The sequence below is a fragment of the Nesoenas mayeri genome (assembly GCF_963082525.1).
Source record: "Nesoenas mayeri genome assembly, chromosome: 1".
Lineage (NCBI taxonomy): Eukaryota > Metazoa > Chordata > Aves > Columbiformes > Columbidae > Nesoenas > Nesoenas mayeri.
The window spans coordinates 148,768,667-148,787,944 of NC_137541.1; the positions used below are offsets into that span (position 1 = coordinate 148,768,667).

At 39.6% G+C, this 19,278-nt stretch overlaps 1 protein-coding gene across 2 annotated transcripts in view; it reads right to left on the minus strand.

Annotated features, from left to right (window-relative positions):
* Positions 1 to 560: 560 nt before the first annotated feature.
* Positions 561 to 19,278, minus strand: part of UXS1 (UDP-glucuronate decarboxylase 1) — a gene marked incomplete at its 5' end in the record, with an annotated part of 67,297 nt that continues 48,579 nt past the window's right edge. Inside the window, 6 exons of one of the 2 annotated variants that reach the window (XM_080360853.1) lie at positions 561 to 872; positions 2,930 to 3,029; positions 5,792 to 5,853; positions 7,225 to 7,285; positions 8,502 to 8,545; positions 9,915 to 10,034. In XM_080360853.1, coding sequence (XP_080216979.1) covers positions 741 to 872; positions 2,930 to 3,029; positions 5,792 to 5,853; positions 7,225 to 7,285; positions 8,502 to 8,545; positions 9,915 to 10,034 — 519 coding nt within the window. In that variant the 3' untranslated portion in view covers positions 561 to 740. The remainder of the gene's footprint in view (positions 873 to 2,929; positions 3,030 to 5,791; positions 5,854 to 7,224; positions 7,286 to 8,501; positions 8,546 to 9,914; positions 10,035 to 19,278) is intronic. The other variant, XM_080360854.1, reaches the window with a different exon arrangement.

Sequence of the window (19,278 nt, forward strand, 5' to 3'; positions counted from 1 at the left end):
CCAGAGAAGTGCCCACAGTAAAACCCTGAAACTAATAAGCAGAAGTTTCAATATTTTATTAAAATAGCATATTCAACCACTGTAACCAATAATACATTAACTTTTTTTCCCAGAGTATGCACAACACAGTAGTAGTGATTCAAAATATCCTTATCCATGGTAGTCAATGAAAATATCTCAAATTCAAGTGTACAACTAAAACTAAGCTTTTGAAAAAAATCTCTCCTTTAAACAATACATAAAGCTCTCATACAGAATTCTTTTAAACTCGTCTTTACTTAGATATCAGTGTCTCTCACCTGACAATACCACTAGCTTTTTTCTTATGCATAGGAGAACATCTCATATTTTATAGTACCCATTTTATAAATAAATTGGCATCTTCCATTCCATTTGTGTTTATCTTCAGCTTCACAAAGAAACCAGTAAATAAAACTGTCAAGGACAGTCACAACAAAATGATCTCACAGCAAGATATAAAACTTGAAGATACTAAAAGATGCTTCTACTCTATTTTACATAAAAAGACAGATTTAAAAAGTGCAAGGCAAGATTTGCAGGGGAAGGGGAATATTTGTTATTTTTAGGCACATCCACTTCTTTAAAGCAAGCTTCAGAATGAAATTCCAGTTTATTCTTCATGATACCTGTTTCAAAGTCTCTCTCAAAATAAACAAGAAGAAAAAAAAATTACATCTGTCAAATGTCAAGCAGGGAATCTCCTGTCCAACTAACAGTCTTCAGTTATGTCTTGTTCTTCCTTTCTTCATCCTTGCGGGTTTTGGTTTGGGGATATACTGATTGTTCGCCTGATACTCAAGTTCTTTACGGAAGTAATGAATTGCTTTATTCAAACCTTCTTCCAAGGGGACCTGTTCCCAAAAGTGAGCAGAAAATCGTATCACTCTAAGTTCACATCAGCTCTTTTCACAACAGCATCTTTTTTAATACAGCTATCAGAAGACTGCTAGGAAATCTAATTCTTAGCCAATATAAGTATTAACAGCACCACATACTGGTTACATCTCTGCACTGCTAATGTGTGTCTTAGCTTTAAAACATCAGATACATTTTCTGACACACTAAGTAAAAAACCCAACAAATTTAAATCTCATCAGATGGTTATGACTGGTCTGTTTAGTGTCAAAACACACATAATTCTACTTTCAATTCATAATACACTGAAAGAGATAAGCACACAATTTAAGCCCCTTCTGTTTCTAATGATTAAAAATCCTCTTTCACAGAATCTCACATAAACCATGACAATGGTATATACCACAGAAAGTTATGAAGGTGGTGGGGCTTTTTTAGTTTTTATTTCTTCAATGCTCCACTGATATACAGAAAAAGGGATACAAATTGTCATCCAGTATTTCATTTTATATTCTTAAATCCTATACAAATAATTGTAATTCTTTATATTCTATGCCTGTATTTAAAGACTATGATTGGTAGACAGGAACAACAGAAATACTATCCACTTTTCTCAGGAGCCACATGCTCTGACATGCTTGCTGATCCCATCACCAATACAGGAGGATAAAACAGCAGCACGAAGACTATTTGCCTTGATGTACCAACACCGAACTGCTACTTCAGAGTAATATTTGGTACTGACTGTGCCGAACACAGAAGTTCAGAACTATAAAAGTCAACTGTTTTAAACCTTTTGTGACTCTACCACTTGCCATCATCCTCATACTTTCAGGCACAGTCTGTTAATATCCGGTGCCTCCATGAATCCTTTCAGAAGGGGTTCAGAGCTACCTTTTCCTGTTACATTTAGTAGACAGGTTCACATGCTTCCTGGAAAGATTTTTGTCTGTAAATCTTAAAAAAAAAAAAGTCACTGTGCTAGCTAGAATGGGGAGTTGACTACAAAAGTCACACCCTTTCTGGGGATTAAGTAGACTTTACCTCCCCAAACAAACCAGATTTTATCATCAGCTACGTCTGGTTATACACTTGCGGTAAACTTCACCAAAAAGGTTGGGAACAGAAAAAACAGCAACCATGGGCATTTTGTATTTCTTGCTTATTAGCTGTGCAGAACAATCCTGACGTCACCCCAGGTGGCTGGTAACAAAGCTTTATAGATGGACAGACATTATTGTGGGTTGTGAGACATTAGACTAACCCTGAGCGTGTTTCAAGCTTATCAACACACAGAACAAGCCCTCAACATCTTTTCCATATGATACTTCTACTCTAAAATAAGGGCTTCTTATTCTGTTTTACTTCGGTCCACACCATAATAATACTGCTCCTAATAATAATAACGATAATAATAAAAGTGTAATCTCTGTCTGGGTAGCTTCTGTTTTGCTTGAGTTTCTGTTTAAACAAACTCTAAAAACCGGATTTTTTCTGGTGCTTACATTTCTCCTTATTAATCCAAACAAAAACTTTTTGGTTACAATGATGTAACAAGATAGTCTTAACAACAATCTTACTCCAAAGATTTTCTAAAAAATATTTTATTAAATAAAAGCAATTTTTTTCCTTCCATAATGCACGTTATCACTGCAAAATAGGAAGAACCGCAGCAACAACAGCAAACTCATTAGCTCCCATAACTACGTACCATATATTTCAAAGGATTCATCAGGCTTACAGAAAGGCAGACGCTTCATAGTATGCATGTGAAACAGCTAAAAAGCCTATCCTAACAACACTTTTTTCTACTTAAGTCTATTACAAATGCTAATCTGCTCTTCTGCATTGCATAGGCCATACAATCTTACCCAGCAGTTCTTGAATTGTAAGCTAGGGCAACATACGAGTGTCAGGCTTTTAAACTGCCCTGGAGACTATGTTAAGCAGAAATTCTGTTAACTGGAATGTATCTTTATCATGTGGTCCTCCTCTGCCCCCCTCGGCCGCCCTGCGTTTTTGCACACACCAACATTAACACAGCTGTACGCACCACAGGTTCCCAGCCAAGCAATAACTTGGCTTTTTTGATGTCAGGTTTTCGTTTCTGAGGGTCATCCTGTGCTTCTGAGAGAAACTGGATTTCACTCCCACTGCCTGTTAAACAAGAGAGGGTGCATTATCATCTGCAATTCACTATGCTTTGCATTTATACCTTTCCTACCTATTGTAGCACCAGGTCTTTCTGCAGCTTTCTGCTTCACAATCCTAACATTGAAATGCTTTCCACAGACACAGCTGCACTGCTGGCAACAGCTGGGTGAACCAGCTGTGCCACAGCAAGATGGATTCACAAAGCATTTCACAAAGATTTCAGCATGGATTCACAAGAAGGAAGCTATGTTTGACTAGTCTAATAACTTTCTACGATGAAATGACTGCCTCAGTGGCCAAGGGGAGTCGAGACCATCTACCTTGACCTCAGTGAGGTTTTTGACACCGTCTCCCATAACATCCTTATTGAGGGCTGAGCAGACAGTGGGGTGGATTGAAAACCGGCTGCACGGCCAGGCCCAGAGCATGGTGATCAGTGACACAAAGTCTAGTTGGAGGCTGGTAACTAGTGGTGTACCCCAGGAAGTCAGTTCAGAGTTGATGATACACCAGAGAGTTGTGCTGCCATCCAGAGGGACCTTGACAAAGAAGGCTGGAGAAATGGACTGATAGGAACTCAAGAAGTTCAACAAGGAGAAATGCAAAGTCCCATACCTGGGGAGGAACAGCTGCATGGACCAGTACAGGCTGGGGGCCAAACAGTTGGAAAACAGCTTGGCAGCAATGGACCTGGATGTCCCAGTGGACACCAAGTTGAATATGAGCCAGCAATGTGCCCTTGCCACAAAGAAGGAAAATGGTATCCTGGGCTCCAGCGGGAGAAGTGCTCTCAGCAAGTTGAGGAAGATGATCTTTCCCCTCTCCTCAGCAATGGGGAGATACATCTGGAGTGCTGGGTCCAGTCCTGGGCTTCCCAGTACAAGAGAGACATGGACATACTGGAGAGCATCCAACAAAAGGCCACAGAGATGATGAAGGGACTGAAGCACCTCTCCTGTGAGGACCAGCTGAGAGAGCCGGGACTTTTCAGCCTGGAGAAGAGAAGGCTCAGGGGGATTTTATCCATGTGTACAAATACCTGATGGGGAGGGTAAAGAAGAGGCAGCCAGGATCTTTTCAGTGGTGCCATGTGACAGGACCAGAGGCAATGGGCACAAAATGAACCACAGGTGGTTTCATCTGAACATCAGGAAACACATTGTTACATTGTTACTGTGAGGGTGACCCAGTGCTGGCATAGGTTGCCCAAGGAGGCTGTGGAGTTTCCACCCTTGGAGATACTCAAAAGCTGTCTGGACATGGTCCTGGGCCACTGCTGGCTGTAGGTGACCCTGCTTGAGCAGAAGGGTTGGACCAAATGACCTCCAGAGGTCCCTTCCATCCTCAACCATTCTGTCATTCTGTTAGCACCTCTGCATTGTAAAAGGACTTCAATTCCTCTTTGTCCATACTCTGCAGTCTGATGTCAATAGCCAACATGGTACTTGCCTTTCCTCATGACAATAAGCAGAAACAGGACAATTTCTCTAACCAAAGGTAGCTAATAGTTTACATGCTATGTTACTGTGAGATTTTATGGCTATAGAACTAAACCACCTCTTTGGGTGGACTGAAACAGATTCAGTTGTTTGTGAACAGATAAATGGAGCTAACAATAATTCTATGTGCCTGATGGGTTTGGTGCTGTGATTTTCAATTGCCTTCACTGATCTGTGGATTCACAAATGTTTTCCAGAGAGGATAGCCCTCTACTAGAAACATCACATGCATCAGCTTCCATACTGTATCTTTGAACTTGCCTTTTCCAGATCCCTCAGAAGCACTTTTGGAATCTACCGACTAAAAACCCTTGGCTAATGGCACCAGTATGTTTCCTCTCATTAGGAAGCTGCACTAAAAGACTAAGCACAGCCACGCGCTTCCATTCTTTAGAGCTCTGATTTGCTACAGGTATCAAGAGCAAGAACAAAGAGAAAGCCACAGTGCTTTCTTCCTAGCCACATAGCTGGGAGGTGCTCACAGCCCTTGCAAGAGTCACTGGTGGATCCATGAAAAATAGAGACAGACTGTCACCACAGCATCAGGTTTTTGAACGGTAGTTGAGGGAGAACAGCCCGCATGATTGTGAGGAACCACGCTGCTGAAATATCTGTATTTCAGCTAAGATGTTAGGCAAGGCATTTTCATTCATGTATTTTACATTTAATAGAATGTCTTGAGTTGGAAGGGATCCACAAGGATCATCGAGTCAAACTCCTGTCCCTGCACAGGGCAACCCCACAGTTCACACCATGTGTCTGAGGGTGTTGTCCAGTCTCTTCTTGAACACTGTCAGGCTTGGGGCTGTGACACCTCCCTGGGGAGCCTGTTCCAGTGCTCCACCACCCTCTGGGGGAAGAACCTTTTCATAATGTCCAACCTAAACCTCCCCTGGCACATCTTCCTGACCTTCCCTCATGTCCCAGGACTTGAGGTCCCAGGTCCTCCAAGCCCTTGTGCCAAAACAAAGCTAAAAAAGTTCAAAAATCACTATATAAAATAATGGGTATAGACTGCAGATACACAGAAAGAATGTATTCTTTCTACAATTCATGTAATATTTTACATACAATTGAGGGGATTTGGATTATCTCAAGAATATTTAATTATATGATCAGGATACAGTTAAATGGCTTTGATAAAGTTATTAAGAAATCCAAAGACCTACTAAATTATCCATATATTACACACATTAATCAAGTAATAATCAGCTAATGACAATAAGTACTTCATAAGCTTTAGGAAGAATTAGTTATCATACTCACCAACAAGTTTTTTAATTAACTGGGCAAATTCTAGGATAGTGTGCTCTTCTGGGTTTCCCTAGAAACAGAAGAGGTATTCATTACGATAACAATTGAAAACCTTACAACAGGCTAGCTTTCTGACATGAGACACTTCTAACACGGTCATGTTAAACTCTGAAAAAGCTAAACATTATGCCTTAGTCCTACTTTGATGAAAAAATGTAACTTTGCTAAGATTCACACCCATTGGAAAAGTTGCCCTCCATTACATTTGCCTTGCTAATTCAACGTATATAGGGGGGTGCCCAAATAAATCAGTCTGTAAAGAATGGACAAATGCACCTCACTTACAGTGAAGGCATATGCTACTCAGCAGCCCACACAACCACATCATCAGTTCGAAATCTGGATCCAGGGACTTTGCTGAGTTGAGGACACACAATATAACAAAGAAGTATGCTAAATTCTCTGTTCATCTAAAGTTGGGAAATCAAAATAATTTGGCTGCAATCAATTGCTTCCACATTTACTACACCTTACATATCAATATGTATAAAGCTACTTGCTTTCCTATACAGTAGTCCTTTTTTTAACTATTTTTTAACCAGCTTGCACATGAACTCCAGATATCTCAAAATAAAATTCAGAAAGCTTCCTGTTAGCATTTGCTCACCATCATCAGACTCAATTCCTCCCACCCTAGCTTTCCTCATTGCAAAACTCTTTTTTACTATATTTTGTTTGATCTAAAGCTGAGCATTTAGGTACATAGAGATCTAAACACTGAGTTTTCTGGAGATGAAACGTGATGGGGTTTAAAAAGACAAGCATAGAAATTAATTCATGGCCACAGTAAAAAAGGAAAATCTAGTGAACAATTCCCTGAAGTGTTGTATATATGATTTGGCAAAAGTTGGCATACACAGAAATTAATGGGCATATGCATCATTTTTCTATTCTTATATCCACTGCTGAGAAAAGTTCTAAGCAGCCTTAATCAATACCAGAAAATTATACAGTCAAATACTTCCCCATTTTCCTCTAATCAAGACTAGTATGAAGTGATCTCTAATTATTTAGAGCTAAGTATTCCTTCAGTGTTTTTTTCATTAAAACCAGGCTTTCACCATAATTTCCTGGGTGTATTTTGCATGTGCCCCTCTCTGCTCATTTTTTTTTTTCCATATTCTAGTTGCACAAATCTTTTTGCTAAAACAAATGAAAAACTCTAATAAATTTATCTTGTTCTTGGAACTACAAGATCTCAATATCTAGGGGATTAATCTCCTTTTAAAAAAAAATACATGGAAGAATATATTATTCATAATGGAAAGAGCTTTTCTACTCCATTTAATTCTTTTACAAATCAGCATCAGTGATGAGGAGGAAAACAGAGGTAATGTTGGCCACTACACAGTAAACAGTAGAGCAGATCTGTCGTACTCACCAAGTTGACAGGACTGCTGACATTGCTGTTCATCAACGCCACCAACCCATTCACAAGATCACTATATAAAAGGTAAGAACAGATTGAGGCAATTTCTACTTGCCTATAAATAATATTCTTGTCTAAAAAGAGAGCTACCTCCTCAGAGCTCTAGTAAAGCAGATCAAGCAGCTGAACAATACTGAAATTAGATTTACAGTGTATTTTGCAATGGGTGCAATGGCTGCTTGCTGTAATGTAACATATACTGAACTAAAGGTTAGTTTGAAAGGGCGATTATCTTAGGGACATACTGGCCATAGTTCATGTGAGAAAGTGAAACACCATAAAAAAAAAATCAAGTTACTAAAAAATTAATACTTCCTCTTCCCTCCAGTATCCAAGCATATTTAGAGGCCCACTTGTAACACATTTCAAATAAAGTAGTTAGGTTGTAATACAGATGCACATGACACCACCACCTGCTTTGCAGTTTGTTGTTTGGATTGTCTTCTCGCTTTCAGAAATTCTTAAACCATATTTGTTAAAACACAGCATTTTGGTGCTACCTCCTCCTAGCAAAATAACCCAAAGTTATTTTGGATTATTAGCGAACTCAGCATTTTGCCCCGGACATAGAAATCCAGATTCCTTTCATTATGACTCACAGTCAGGAAAGGAGTGGCTACTTTGAACTGATGGGGTTTCCTTAATGTCTATCACTGCTGTCATAACTTTAAGCAGAGGGAGAGAACATTTCCAAGCAGCAGATGATTAAAACAAAGCAGAATCCTGGCACGGAAGTGCAGCCAGCACGACAGAACAAAAGATTCTGTGGTACAGACTCATTTTTTTATAGTGAAAGCATATTCTGCCTTTGCTTACACTGCAAATATTAGCTCCAGCAATTCCCTCTCAACTGGTTCCTTTGCCCCAAAAGGAGGCACATGCCTGCAGAGCTCCCACATCGACCACAGCACCCCGAAGACACAAGGTGGCAGTACTGCATTGAAATGTAAGGGCTGACACACTGCTCAGACTCAAAGCAGCATGAAAAACTTCCCTACCCGTTACTTGCTGTCCTTTGAAGGGAAGAACACATTAATATTTTAATTAAAAGTTTTAAATCAACTAATGTTTTGTTTCTTGGTATTTTTAAGAACTTCATTGTCTTTCTTCTGAAAGTAAAGCTGGCCTAAGAATGAACATAATTTCTTTGACTAAAATGCATACAAAGCTGGTCAAGCTCAAAGAACCAGCAAGTAAAATAAATACCACACAGTACAAACGACACTTACCTGACATACTGGAAAGCTCTTGTCTGAGTTCCAGGTCCATAGACCTAAAACCAGATGAAAATAGAAGAATTACATAAATATAAAAATCCTCTTCAGCCTAATTATCTTCTCCTTACTCTTCTAGAAAAATGTCCCAAGAAACACCTGAGACACAAGCTCAGTGTTGCAGGAACGGAAAAAGATGTGCATGCAGAGCCTTTGGCAAAGAACCAGTGCTTTGAAAGTCTCTTTGCTCTTGGACGTGTCTCCAGGAAACATAACCTTAAGCATTTTGTTAACTAGAACTCTGGGTGCAGGAAACATTCTCAGGGATGTAGGACAGAGAGACACTTTGTCCTCTCCTGGAATACTGAAAGAGGCTGCAGCATTCACTCAGCCAGAAGAGACAGCCAAATATTTAAAGCAAACCTCAGAATACTAAGATGTGGTTATGATGAGCAATTTTTATTTGCTCATTATCATCAGATAACTGACTTCAAAGAGACCACCAAATGCTAGTGGTCTCTAAAAAAACTGTCAAGAAAAACAGCACTGTAAGCATTTAAAGGAATCAGAACAAAAAAAAAAATCATATGACTGTCTAAATATTGCTATATGGGCAAATGGAAAGTAAAATAATTTCTAGTGGCTAGAACTTTGGAGTAAGATAGTTGTTGCAGTTCAAAACAGATATTAAGACATACCTACAGTGTACATTAATGGTATCAGATTTATTATTTTTTCACAGTATACCATGAATACCTGAATTCTGGAAGTTATCAGTAGGCATATTTAAGTAGAGAAACACATATCTTACCACATGCTTGTTTTCCCAGGGAACAGGAAAGACAATACAACTGGTATACATGAAATCATGTAATAGTTTGTGTTGGAAGGGACCTTCAAAGGCCATCTAGTCCAGCCCCCCTGCAATGAGCAGGGACATCTGCAACTAGATCAGGTTGCTCAGAGCCCCGTCCAGCCTGGCCTGGAATGTCCCCAGGGATGAGGCATCTGCCACCTCTCTGGGCAACCTGGGCCAGTGTTTCACCACCCTCACTGTAAAAAATTTCTTCCTTGTGTCTGGCCTGAATCTCCCCTCTTCTAGTTTAAAACTATTACCCCTTATCCTGTCATAAAAGGCCCTGCTAAAAAGTCTGTCCCTATCTTTCTTATAGGGCCCTTTTAAGTACTGAAAGGCCACAATTAGGTCTCTCCAGAGCCTTCATTTCTCCAGACTGAACAACTCCAATACCATCAACAGAGTGTATCTTTGCACACATAATTCTATAGACTTGAGCTTTATATATTGAAAAACTTTTTCAGAGGGAGGGAACACCTCAGTGTTTTCTGAAATCTAGCTTCCTTCATAGCACATGAGGATAGGATATGAAGGCAAATGATTCTTTGCATCACTGAGAAGTCATTACTTACTGTTAGTGGTTCTCCTTGGAGGGCTTGTAGGATAAAATTACTGACAACTCTACCATCATTCATATGCATTCGAGGACCAAAGGTATTGAATATTCTGGCAACCCTGACTTCAACTCCTTCCTGTAGGCAAAGAAAAAAAGAATTGTTCTTACCTTAATAAGAGTGTTTTTCTTCCTAAAAGGGCAAATTAACTCTACCCTGTCCAAAAGCTTTCTTAAGAATCCCTCTTAAAACTTTAACAAGCATTGTTTTCTCAGCATGAAACACTTCTAAGCTCTAATCAACGCCACCGGAAACTGTAGAACATACAGCAAGGTAATTTATACTAGTTTGCAGTATTTGTAATGCAAATTCTAAATCAGAGCTACAACAGCTGATGATTTCCACACACACATTTTCTTCAGACAAGAATGTTAAGGTTTTTCAATAGTACCAACCAATAGTACTTCCAACAACAACTTATTTCACCTGGGACTTATCTACATTTTTTGCACACATGTGAAGTCTCACATCATCAGATATAATACCAAGGTAGCACTTCCAAAGATTAGAAAAATTGAGCACTTCCCATGAGTATCTTCACCCATACTATAAAGTGCCTTTGAAACCACAGTCACAAGGTTTCTCAGCTCCCTGCTACTTATTAGGCTGTGTAAATGTATGCATTACAATCCAGGTCTCTTCAATGGCTTAGATTTTGCAACAAATTATTCTGTCATTCCCAAAAGTCCTTCCTGCAGGATATTTCGCAAATCTTCAAAGCAAAATGCAACAAATATGTGAAATTAGAAAATGTCTGGATAAAACATTTTAACACTGGGAAACTGCAAACTCAAGTAACCTCTCTCTAGGTATTTTCTGTTTATTGATACTTACTCATCTGGACAAACCACAGTTAATGACAAACCCTACAAGAAGGATATTTGGCCTTTGTAAGCTGAAGCATGCACTTGGCTCCTGATGAGTTCAGAACAGCACAGTATGCTGTAAAAAGATAGATGCTACCACATGAGAGCGATAGCCACAAGGCAGGGAGGAAGGTGTCAACTTCAGCCCAGGCCTGTGCATCTTCCTCGTACTCCCCACTTATAGAAAAAGCCATCCTTGTATCAGCCACAGCAAACACACTTTGTACGAAGCAAACTTCATGCTGCTGATTCACCTGAAGCAACAAGCACAAGGTTCTGGAGTTGCACACATTCAGTTATTCTATCAGAGTGTACACAGAACATCTCGTATTTTCAATGCCTTTTCCTAAGGATTAGACCAATGTTTGCCATTTTGTTGGAAGACAAGGGTGTGCATGGAAGAAGTGTATTGCTGGTACATCTGTGGCTGAAGGCTGCAGCTCACACACACTTGACTCAGCAGAGATCTGAAAACACATTTTTCTTGGAAATAAATGTAGCTTTGTGTCCAACAGAGACTTGCAGGAATACCTGATCTCTCTTGGATCTCCAATGGATTCATAAACAAATGAATCCTCAAAGAAGTTACGGGAAAGCAATAGCATTAGCTTTTTACAGATGAGAAAATGAAAGGCAAAAGGCACATTTAACACTTTAACTATTCCTTGGTGTTGAGAAATGGGAAACACCAAGTAGTATACATAAAGCCAAACACTTTCCGGTATGGAGAAGGCCAAACAACATCCAGTTGTGTTTAACTGCAGGTAAGGTTTTAGCCATCGTGATTAAATATTGTTTTATTTTGCAACTAAACTGTAAGCTAGCATTAACCAGGGAGGTTAGAAAAAGCTAAAGTCATGGGTTCTTCTTACACAACAAGTGTGCAACCACAACAGAGCCATAAAAATAACCTCACAACATCCCCTTGCCCCTGATGAGAGGCCCTGGAAAGAGCAGAAGTCCCTTCCCATGCAAAATGCATCAGACGGGAACATATTCTTTTTTTTCCTGCTAGCTAAAAAAGCACAGCAGAGTAACATGTCAAACATATACTTCCAGCAGCATATTTACATTTCAGAGCCATTCTCAATGCCTTCACTGTATCTGGAAATATATACTCTGATACAGTTTCTTGTTCTTTCATCTTGCCCAGCACTCTATCTTAAAAAGGACACTTCAGGGAAGGATTGTATTTCATGCGGGCTTTCCAGACACTGCCATTAAAAACAAGCACAGAAAACGAGGCACTTGGAAGCTAGTACTCAAGATATTAAAATAACTCATTAAACAATGCTGACCAAAAAGCCTCTCTTGTACTGCATAAGCTACAGCAGCCGCCTTGTTTTCTAGTATTGCCAGGAAACTAGCAAGAGATCTAGAAAAGAAAAACACATTCACTCCAGGCACTTACTCATAGCCACAGTGAATCCAGTATTTCTTCTCTCTTCTATTTATTCCCTGCCCCCCAGTGTAATGATGTATTTTAAAATGAGTAATTTTTTATTCATAGTATCATCTAGAATAGCTTTCCTCTGCAGCCTTTTGCTTTGAAAAATCTGTTTTCTCTTTAGCTGAATTTTCATTTGTGCCCATAAAACTGGGAGCTATATTCTGAAAAGAAACTCTTCAACAGACAAAGAGATTTTGGAACCAGTAAACTTAAAAATTGTCCTAGAGTCCCCTTTGTCATTTCAAGAGCATCTCCTCTGAAGTGATCCTTTTTTTCATGTTGAATAACTCCCTACTCCTTTTTGTACTGTTTAAGAATACTTATGGCATGAGTGGCAAACATATGGCCCATGGGCTGAAACCAGCCCTCCACCTTGTTTTATCTGGCCTGGCACTTTGTTTCTCCATGGTGGCAGCACTGAGCTCCTTGTCCCCAGCCTCCTGCCAGCACTGGTCACCATGCAGCGTGTGTGACTCGTGTTGCACTGCAGGAGCAGGAGAATAGCGGGAGCTGCGACCATAGCTACAAGAGAGTGGTGAATCTGTGTGAGAAGAATAATAGGTGACACTGATGGGCAACACTAGTAACTGCCTTGGGCACTGAAAGACAAGACAGACAAGAATTACCGGGAGAAGGATGGTGGAATAAGGAGAATGCTCCTCATGGGGGGTGATAAAAGGAGAATATCACTAGGCATGTCCACCCCAAAAAGAACATTCTCTTTATTCCACCATGGAAGAATGAGGAGAATGTTCATGCTGGGGAACAGCATTAAGGATAATGTTGCTGTCCAAGGAACTGGCAATGGGGGAATAAGGAGATTGTTACTGGGATAGATGGAGAAAGAGTGACTGCTGTTCATGGGGAAGGGGGTTTGAAGGAAAGGTGAGCCTGTGTGAGAGGGCCTGAGTATTATTTAACTTGGTCCTAATGGGCATCTTGGTCTTCTACTTAGGTGGCACACCATACCATCTTTGGTGGAACAATCTAAATCCCAAAATGTCCAGTAAGAGAAAGACTGATGCAGAAGGAAGGCAATTTAATGATGGATGGGAAAGTAAATACACATTTGTGTTTCAAGGAGGAAAACCAGTATGTCTTGTGTGTTATGAGACAGTGTGGGTGATAAAGAAGTACAATGCATATAACTGAGTGATAAACACAAGGCCTGTGGGCTGAATCCTAAAATTACACTTGGCCCTTTGAAGGCAACCACAAGGCTGATGTGGCCCCTGGTGAAAATGAGTTTGACATCCTCGACTTATGGTATGCTCTTACCTATGTTCTGTTACTCTAAATATCAACAACAACGACTATCTCCACCATATTCCCACTGGCAAAGGCAATTATTTCCCCAGATTTGTGGCAGTAAGTCATGTACAATATTTTACTATCCCTAGAGAAGGAAGAAAAACGTCTTTGGCTCACATTTATACTGCTGAAGAAAAGAGAGCTTGAGACTCATCCCTGACACTAAGATCAAGTATTATCAACTGGCTTCTGTCCTCATAGTTTAAGCCTATGCCTTCCTATAGCAGATTACTCAGAGAGAAAGTTCCTTGAGCAATGCAAAACAGAGCCTGGGAGCAAGCTAATAAAATGCAGCATTGTGGGCTATCAAAACACCTCAGCTCACTCTATTATTTACCGGTATGGACACATACACAGAAACTGTGCCTGTACAGACGGAGAGGGAAGACAGAAAAGATGCAAGAAAAATTCTTATGCCTTCTAGAGATACCTCCTCTGAATAAACAGTCAGACTATTCTCTAGCTCTCCATCAAAAAGCAGCATTAGTTACCCAGTTTTCCCTGCAAAACAGACTTGTCTAAGGTCTTGTACACGAGTCTTTGCCACTTAGTTCTAGAGATCCCTGCTCCAGAAAGTATCAAAGTATCAATGATACTATGGTAACATCTGAATTTAAAAAGACATATTTTAAGTCTTTCAAGAGAACATATCTCCTTGTGTTGACTGTCTCAGAAAACAGATCAATACAGAATACAACTCAAATGTCAAGAGGTTCTTTTAACCAAAACAGCTTGAATATACGCTGTACCTGTAATTCACGAGCGTATCGGGCAAGCTTGTTTTACTAATCAACAGTGTTTCTTTCTTTGTAAAGTCTGCGGATGTACCAGAACACCCAGCATGAATCAGATCTTCCTGCACAGAAAATCAAGAAGGTGAAACCTGCCACTGTCTGCTCTGCAGCAGACAACTGGATTCACCAACAAAAAAAAAAATCTGCCAGGGAAAGCCCAGGCATGGATATCACTGTGACCTGATACAAATCCTTATCAATGTTTCAGCTAAAATGACTATGATTGTTGCCTGCATCTCTTGCTTTATGAGTCACTTCTTACTGAGTCATTCTTTCCCATGTATTTCAGAGATCATTAACTAACTCTCAAAATTATTCCCTAAACCCTGATTTGTAATCACAGCAGAATTATAGCAGTGTTCACCAGGATCCATCTGTGTTTAAGCTACAATATCCTACACTGAGGCTTGGTCCAAGGTATTATATATATATGTACTGGCTATATATAAATGAGATAAATTCTTGGTTATTAACAGCTTTTTAAAACTGTTTTGCAAAAATACTGATGCCAAGATATGAATTTCACAAACAGTAAAGCTTCTGAACAAGCTAGGAAGGACAGTCAGAATCACCTGACTGTTGGCACAGTGCAGGCACTCAAACACAACCAAGGCACTACTCTTCTCTTACGGTTGAAATACTACCATGCTTATAGTTCAACACTTCCCAGACTAGAGAAGCTAAAGCATCTCTCTGAGGTCTCTTCATAGCGTTATTTATACCTCTCTGCTAAAACTACGTTCTATTTCTACCTTTTGCATACCTCTTGTATATACTGTATGTGGTCAATGCAATCAGATGCAGCTCTTTTCTCTGACAGGAGACGTTGCTATTGAGAAGCAGTGTGTACCCAAATTACAAGGATATTCCCTTCAGACATGAATTTTAACCTCAGTATTTTACCACACAATATGGCTTCTGAACAAGAGATGGCAGATAATAGAACCAGTGCTGTAATATCCACTGAAGGAGAACTGTATCACAGCTTCCAGTAAGGTTCCAATAAGGGTCAGGAACACAAGCAAATGAACGACAATATATACTCTGAACAATTTAATTTTAGTTGTCTGCATAATGGAGAGTTCTGCAGAATTATAATAATGAATTAGTGTAACAATGACAGATGCAGGTGAAAGAAAATGCCTTACCACTACTGTATGAGGTGGATGCATGAGGAGGGTACATCTTACAGACAAGGATAAGAAGTGTACCAAATTGAAAACAACACAAGAAACAACACACACTTTGCATCAAGAGATGAATGCTGCCATGGACATATTCTTATTCAAATATCAGATAAACTTAGTGAAGTGAATCAATTTCCAAAAAGAGTTTAAAGTCTTCCTGACTTCAAAATTCAATTTGCACAACAGTGTAGCAATATCAAGAACAAAGAACTAAGTTCTCCAGTTACCTGAGGGAAATCAGAAGATGGGATTTCTTATAGCACAAGAAAAAAAACAAATCAAACCAAACAAAAACAAAACCCCAAAACCGTCAACCAAAAAAACCCAACAAAACCAACCACCACCACCAAAAAACCCCACAAACAAATAGAGCACAGAGACTATGGAAAGTATTCAGACTTCTCCTGGGAAACTGCCTGTGTTTATTCCGTGGCTTTGACAATCACTGCCATTCAGTCTTCTGACCTTGTCTATGGTATGCAGTTATTCTGCAGTTGTTAACAGCACAGAGCATGTAGAAACAGTAGGTACTAGAGCATTAGCAAAACCATTATATCTGAACACGGCCCAGAAGACCTGACAGTTCTTTCTTGCTTTATTTCCATATAACTTGGAAAAAGTGTTCCTCTACTAACAGAAAAAAGCCTCCTATTATAGTCTCACTGTGTTTGTATTAGGAAATTCTGACAACTCAGATAAAACAACACAATTTAGAAACAGATACTTAAATAATGAAACTCTCCACTTACAGGAGCTGGCTCCTGTTACTAATAACCCAGTGAAACAACAGGTTACATTTTTATAATACTGCCTCAGATCAGTACAGATCCTTTAATCCAATAGCACAGAGAATACATACCAGCAGGTTATAGAAAACAGCAGGGCTATCAGAAGGACTGTACAAGGATAACCGGGACAAGCCAGTTTCAAAAGTTAAGCATTTTTTAATCTCTAAATGATTACAGTTTGCAGGACTTTATGGAACCATGGGGAAGGATTTTATCTGTAGTTTCTCTTTTCCAAAGTATAAAAGCCTGTTTGTGAGACCCGAAGGTCCAACATACAATAAAGCTGAAAGTAGCTGTCTCCTGTTCTGAATGAAGCTGGTTAATCAAGAAGATAAAAGTGACTAAAAACAAATAGTACTTGAAATTTTCAATGGAACTGCCACGTTTATTGAGAATATTAATATAACTTCGAGCATGCTACCTCTTACACTTTACACAGGAATGGAATTGTGGACAATTTTTTTTCTTTTCTTTCTGAATTCCACTGACGTTGTATATCATAGCTCAGATGGGACACCAGTCGTGATGATGACATCCATACTTTAGGGTTGCCAACGCCCTCTCAGTCAGCAGCGAGAGGGGCTGCAGCACCTCAGCTGGACCTCCCAGGCAGTGCCTGGGGTGACTGTCTGTATTACCTTACAGACTCCACTCTCCAACCTTTGCCTCACTAATATTCCTGGATGTGAAACTCCTCTGCATGGCTCCTAGAAAGCTAAAGGGAAGCTGTTACGGTAGCTGTTATCACTACAGTTTAGCTTTGGTGTACATCCAACAGTAACCACCACCTATGTCATTAAAGGACTGTTGCCTGGGTTTTTGACAACTGTCCTGAGGAGATGCGATGCTTTTGCTTCCCCTTTCCCTCCTCTGCTGTGAAAACCACAAACGAGTCAATTCCATTCTTCCACTAAAAGCATCAATTCTGCATATTTTCTTAAGCGAACTGCTAGAAATCTTCACGTGACAACACCAAAAAAGAATGAGGCATGCTTAAATATAATCTATGTTGAATACCAAGGAAAGAAAACAACGAGCAATAATCAGAGAATATAGGATAAACTCCCAAAAGACATTAAAGCAAACTGCTTTAATTCAACACAGCTATTTGTCTCCTATCTAATTACTCAATAACTACCTCGTTATTCAATATTCAATGCCTTTTCAGTTGCAATTCAATCAACAGTTTTCATTACCCCTACATTTTACATCAAGGCTTTTTATGATTACTGAAACCAATTCAATTTGTGAATTAAATATTAGGGAGAAAGTACAACTCAACATAAAATAGAAAATCATTCTCATGTTGCAACTGCAATGCACTTCTATTTTGAACAAATTTCAGCATAACTGTGCATGTGTTATTCTCTCACATTTTTACAATAAACTTCACTTATAGCATGTCTTCCCTTTCTTCTGTTATCTGTGAAGATTTTTAGGCACCTTGAGTCTTTTACGCACCTTGAGTTAGGCACCTGGTTATAGAATATTTTATAATGTTGAGCATAACATTTGTCCACTTCAATAAGGTTATACTTAATATTTGATTATAACTGCATTCACTCCTATGTCCTTAGAAAGGCACCTAATAGAATTCTTAATTGGAAGATCTAAGCTATTCTGAAACCATTCGAAAACTATCACATCACACCATGCACAGCTAAGCCCATTTGCTGTCACTGAAGCTTGCAGAGCCACACAAATGCTATGAAAAAAAGGATGAAGAAAGTGGAAGGACATGACAAATTTCCCTGCACCATTCCATGGTGACCTGAACCATTGCTTCAGCTTTGGAGAATTTCCTTACAGATCAATGGTATAAGAGAAGTAATTAAATCTAATTCACAAAACACCCTTAATATACTCAGCATTTAAAATGCTGTGTATTTTTATTTATTACATGCCTATGCAAACATACCAGATTCTTCCCATGATGGTAGTGTCAGATTCTGGCCAGTACTTAATCTAAGCCAGAGTTGGAGTATAGGTGAATATTTGGATTTCCAGGTAGCTCCATGATTCTAACCGCAATTTTTCCAAGAATTAAATGCATACTGAATGGCAACTCCTGAACAAAGCACAAAATTTGCAAAGCAGCTATGTGCTGAAACTCCCCTCCCACCTCTTTACATCTCCCGCAACTGGATGTTTTCTCCACCTTCCTATGCAATCTTATCACCTCTATAGCAAGTCACACACCTGCACATGAAGTTCATGCAAAAAAACCCACTTTGGAAGGACAGGGAAGGAAGGGCAGAACAGTAACAAAGATAAGAGCAGAGAATGGAGAAACCAAACAGATTAATAAGCTGTTATAATCAGAGAGTTTTCAAAACTAAGCCTTGCCTCTAGGTGAACCTGCTGTAGCAGGTCGGATGGACTAGATGATCTCCAGAAGTCCCTTCCAGCCCCAACCATTCTGTGATCTTGTTAAGGCAATTAAGTGAAGTGGAAAAGTCTTTCCAGCAAGGAACGCTAGCAAGCACTGAAAAAGAGATGAAGAGAATGGAATTCTGGAGAAGAATCTGAAGCAGAGGAATTCTGGAGAAGAATCTGAAGCAGAGGATGCAATTTAGTTTCCAGTTGAACAGGTCAAGGAACTAAAGCTTCCCATGGCTTGAGAAAAGTTCCAGAAGGTGGTACTTCCACTCACACTAAGACTGACCTATGTTCTCACATGAATTTACAGAGGGAGAGCTGCTCCCAAAAGCCTACAGCAAATATCTTCCCAAACTGCACACTCAGGTGCCTCACATGTGCTGAGACGAACTCATGTACGTGCTTTGAATTTGAGCCCTGCATCTCTCCAGTAAATATTTCACTCCCCATCTCTCCTTTCCAGAAGATGCTTATATATTTCTGAATGCTACTACTGCCCTTGGACTCTTTGATATGCATGTACTGCTGGGCTTGTTTAAAGACAGCA